General features: G+C 25.2%; 2 protein-coding genes across 2 annotated transcripts; both read right to left on the reverse strand.

Annotated features, from left to right (window-relative positions):
* Positions 1-58: 58 nt before the first annotated feature.
* On the reverse strand, positions 59-475 carry EURHEDRAFT_440405 (NADH dehydrogenase subunit 2; the record flags this gene model as incomplete). The annotated part of the gene is made up of 1 exon (XM_040783464.1): positions 59-475. A coding segment is annotated over one exon (417 nt), but the record flags the coding sequence as incomplete, so codon positions are not given.
* A 1356-nt stretch (positions 476-1831) lies between these two features.
* EURHEDRAFT_534631 (NAHD dehydrogenase subunit 5) lies at positions 1832-3820 on the reverse strand (the record flags this gene model as incomplete). The annotated part of the gene is made up of 3 exons (XM_040787306.1): positions 1832-2897; positions 3530-3534; positions 3641-3820. The coding sequence occupies 3 exons, from the start codon at positions 3818-3820 to the stop codon at positions 1832-1834; spliced, it is 1251 nt and encodes a 416-aa protein (XP_040633599.1).
* Positions 3821-3996: the final 176 nt, after the last annotated feature.

The following is a 3996-nucleotide window of genomic DNA, read 5'->3' on the forward strand; positions in this document are numbered from 1 at the left end:
CTATAGATAAGAAAATAGAAACTAAATCACTACTTGATATTAATAATACACTTCCTATTATTACAAATAATAACATTAATGTATACTCTAATATTGTGTATTGTTCTCCTTTTTTTAATATAATATTAGATACAGCTAAGTTTTTTAAAAATTGTAATTTTGTAAACAATAATTTATGTAAACTCATATATTCACTAGATACAAGTTTTCTAGGATAGAATCCTGTCATATTTAATATTAATAAACTAATAATAAATATTAACATGTGAAATATTTGTGTTACAGAGGATGTATAAAATAAACCTCCAAATAACCCTATCCCATTATCTAAATATGTTATAAATAAATTATTATAAGATAAATATATACAATAGAATAATATTATTATTCCAGTTCTAGCATATAAAATTGTAGTATCACGTCTAGAAGACAAGGCGTTAGATAATAATAGACAAAATATTGAAGATAAAAGCATCGAAGTTTTTTGTTAGAATATATTTAAAATTAAACATTTATTATTTTTATTTTTATTATTATTTAATAATGTGAATAATGTAAAAATTACTAAAATTAATAAATTGTTATTATTATAAGAGATATATAATAAAGTAATATAGAATATTAAACCTATTAATATGTATAAGGTATAAATAGTTACAACACCTGTACTTAAATTACCTATACTATTACTTAAAGTAACTAATCCTTTTTATAAACCATAAAAACCACCTCCCCCTACCACCCAGCGAAAACCAAAAGGAAAACCCTTTTTTATTTCATTTTTGACTTAGTTCAAGGATTTTTCTACACCGTTTTCAGTTAAACGTTCTTTAAAATTTATGCAGCTTAACGTCAGATAGAATTTGTTTTTATCCCCTTCAACTTTATGGTTGTTGAAATATGGAATAATTTTTTTTTCTATTAAATCTTCATATTTTATACATATGAAGTCAATAGTACTTTCACCTTTTAAATTTTTACTTCCACAACCAAAATAAGGAATAAAACTTTCCACTAAATCTTTATGATATGTTGAGTAATTTTAAATTATAAACTTAATATAAGTATTTTATTGTTAACAAAGATTTGTTGCGTTTATAATGAAAAATCCATTTTCCAGAAACAAACCCAGAATCTTAGTGAGGGATACTTTGATTTTCTATTTTAGACTTATTTGTATGTTCAATATTAGGAAAATGATTTGTCAATAACTCATTAAATCCTAAGTTTAAACCTTTTTTAAGATAGAATTTTATGGAAATCCCTTGTAGTTAAATGGTATTTAGTACTCATTAAGAAAAAGATATCTACAAAGATAATATTTTTCGTGTTGATAAATTGAGAACATAAGTTTTGTTTACCAACCTATGCTTAGATTAGGTTTTTCTGTAATTGAGTAATGAAAACACCCCTCAGCGTCACAAAATCCTGATCTAAATCATGGACTAATAAAGTTCCATTATTACTAAATAAATCTTTGTATTTTTAAAATATGATCTTTTTTTGAAGGTTTGATAAATTTCTTGAAAAAGCAACCTAAATTAGAACCTATTAAATATGAATTTAATATCTTTAAAAATGATTTTTTTACTACCATTTTTTAATTCACAATGTTTATTCGTATTTACTTAAAAAAAAATTTTTTTTAATTATAATAATTGTTAAAAAAGAAATCTTTAATTAACAATCCAATTTATTTTATCAAACTATAAATAGATAATAAAATTTATAATTAACTATTTATTATAATTTAGTTATTTTTAACTAACTATATTGAATTTTACCTAAATTGAATTAGGTACGATTATGTTTTTCTATATTGTAAAAGAGTCTACACTTTTTTTTGTGAAACAACATCGTTAGGATGAGTTGCAATTAAAGCCAGAGAAATAATAAAAAGATACAAGAAATCAAATTCAAGGTTAAAGTAAAGGAAAGCTAAGTAAGATAACATTCCTATTAATATATATAAGGCGTATGTAGTCACAACACCAGTACTTAGTTCATTTAATTTAGAACTTAAGTGAACGAAAAGTTTTTCAAGTCCCGTAGGTCCTAATAATTCTACAGAACCTTTATCAAGACTCTTAGATGTTTGACCTCCTAATTTTAGAACACCTTCTGTAACATATTTATTATAGAATAATTCTATGTAGAATCTTTGGTTAAAGAAACTGAAGATATTATAACCTAATCTAGAGAATTTAAAGTTAATAAGTAATTTAGGTAAGAATTCTGATAATAACACAGAAAGTATACTTAATGATACAGTGAATACAAATGGTAATAATTTAAAGAATGTTGGAACAGCAAATTCAGTATCTAACATTATTTCATGACTAGGATGAATAAATAAACTATTATCTACAAAGAAACCAGTTCCTAATCCTATAAAGATATCTTTAGTTAAGTATCCAAAAAAGATTGAAAAAATAGCTAATATAATTAATGGTATAGTCAAGAATAAGTCACCTTCGTGAGCATGTTTATAACTAACTAAAGGACCATTAGGATTAGTTAAGAATGTTAAATATAATACTTTAGCTGAATAAAGTGTAGTAAACATAGCACCTATTGTAGCTACAAAGTAAACTATAGTACTTGATAAGTAATATTGTCCATATGCAGATTCAAGAATAAAATCTTTAGAGTAGAATCCAGTCATGAAAGGTACCGCTACTAAACTTAATGAAGCTATCAGCATTACTGAATAAGTTAATGGTAAGAATTCTCTTAAACCACCATATTTTCTAAAATCTTGGTTATCTGCTACTGCGTGTATAACTGAACCAGCACCTAAGAATAATAATGCTTTATAGAAAGCGTGATTTACTAAATGGAATAAAGCTAAGTTATAACTTGATAAACCAACAGCTATTACCATCATACCTAATTGGCTCATAGTTGAATAAGCAATAACTTTTTTTATATCTTGTTGGAATAAACCAATTAAAGAACTAAATACTGTTGTTATAGCACCTAATCATAAACAAAGTACTAGTACAGTTGAACTATATTCTATTAAAGGTGAAGATCTCATTAATAAATATACTCCAGCAGTAACCATAGTAGCAGCGTGAATTAATGCAGATACAGGTGTAGGACCTTCCATAGCCTGAGGTAATCAGATGTGAAGACCTACTTGTGAACTTTTAGCTGTAGCACCTATTAATAAGCAAATACCTATTATTGTTATTAGATTTTCATTATAATAAGGAGCTAATGCAAACACTGTACTATAATCTAAATTACCAAAAGATCATATTATAGCAAACATACCTACAGTTAATAAAGTATCACCTACTCTATTAGTTAATAATGCTGATAAAGAACTTTGGTTAGCTGCTATTCTAGTAAATCAGAAATTAACTAAAAGATATGAACAAACTCCAACACCTTCTCAACCAACAAACATTATTAAATAATTATTTCCTGTTACAAGAAGAATCATCATGAAAGTGAATAAACTTAAATAACTAAAGAATCTTTGATTATGAGGATCGTGACTCATATAACTTATAGAGTATACATGTACTAAACTAGATACTATTAATACAGGTAATAACATAGAAACAGTTAATGAATCAAATCTAAAATTTCATAATACATATAGTGATTCTACATCAATTCATCTTGCAACATTTATTGTTACAGGTATATTATTAAAACCTACTTCAAAAAAAGCTAATATAGCTAAAAATGTAGTTGTTATTACTGAAGTACATGTTATTAAATGTGCTCCACTAACTCCAACTTTTCTTCCAAAGAAACCTGAAACTATTGAACCTAATAAAGGTAAAACTATCAATGTTAAATACATTATTTATATTGTATTGATATACTTCCTCTTCGTGTTTCCCCTTCACCATAGAAATATTAATACTACCATATAATATTCCCTTAGGATTGGCTGGGTATACCCATAACCTTTAAGTTATGCCTGACTATATCTTAAGCAAATAATTTATTAATCAAGGGATTTCTATTTTTTTTTTT

The sequence above is a fragment of the Aspergillus ruber genome, assembly GCF_000600275.1.
Source record: "Aspergillus ruber CBS 135680 unplaced genomic scaffold scaffold00090, whole genome shotgun sequence".
Classification (NCBI taxonomy): domain Eukaryota; kingdom Fungi; phylum Ascomycota; class Eurotiomycetes; order Eurotiales; family Aspergillaceae; genus Aspergillus; species Aspergillus ruber.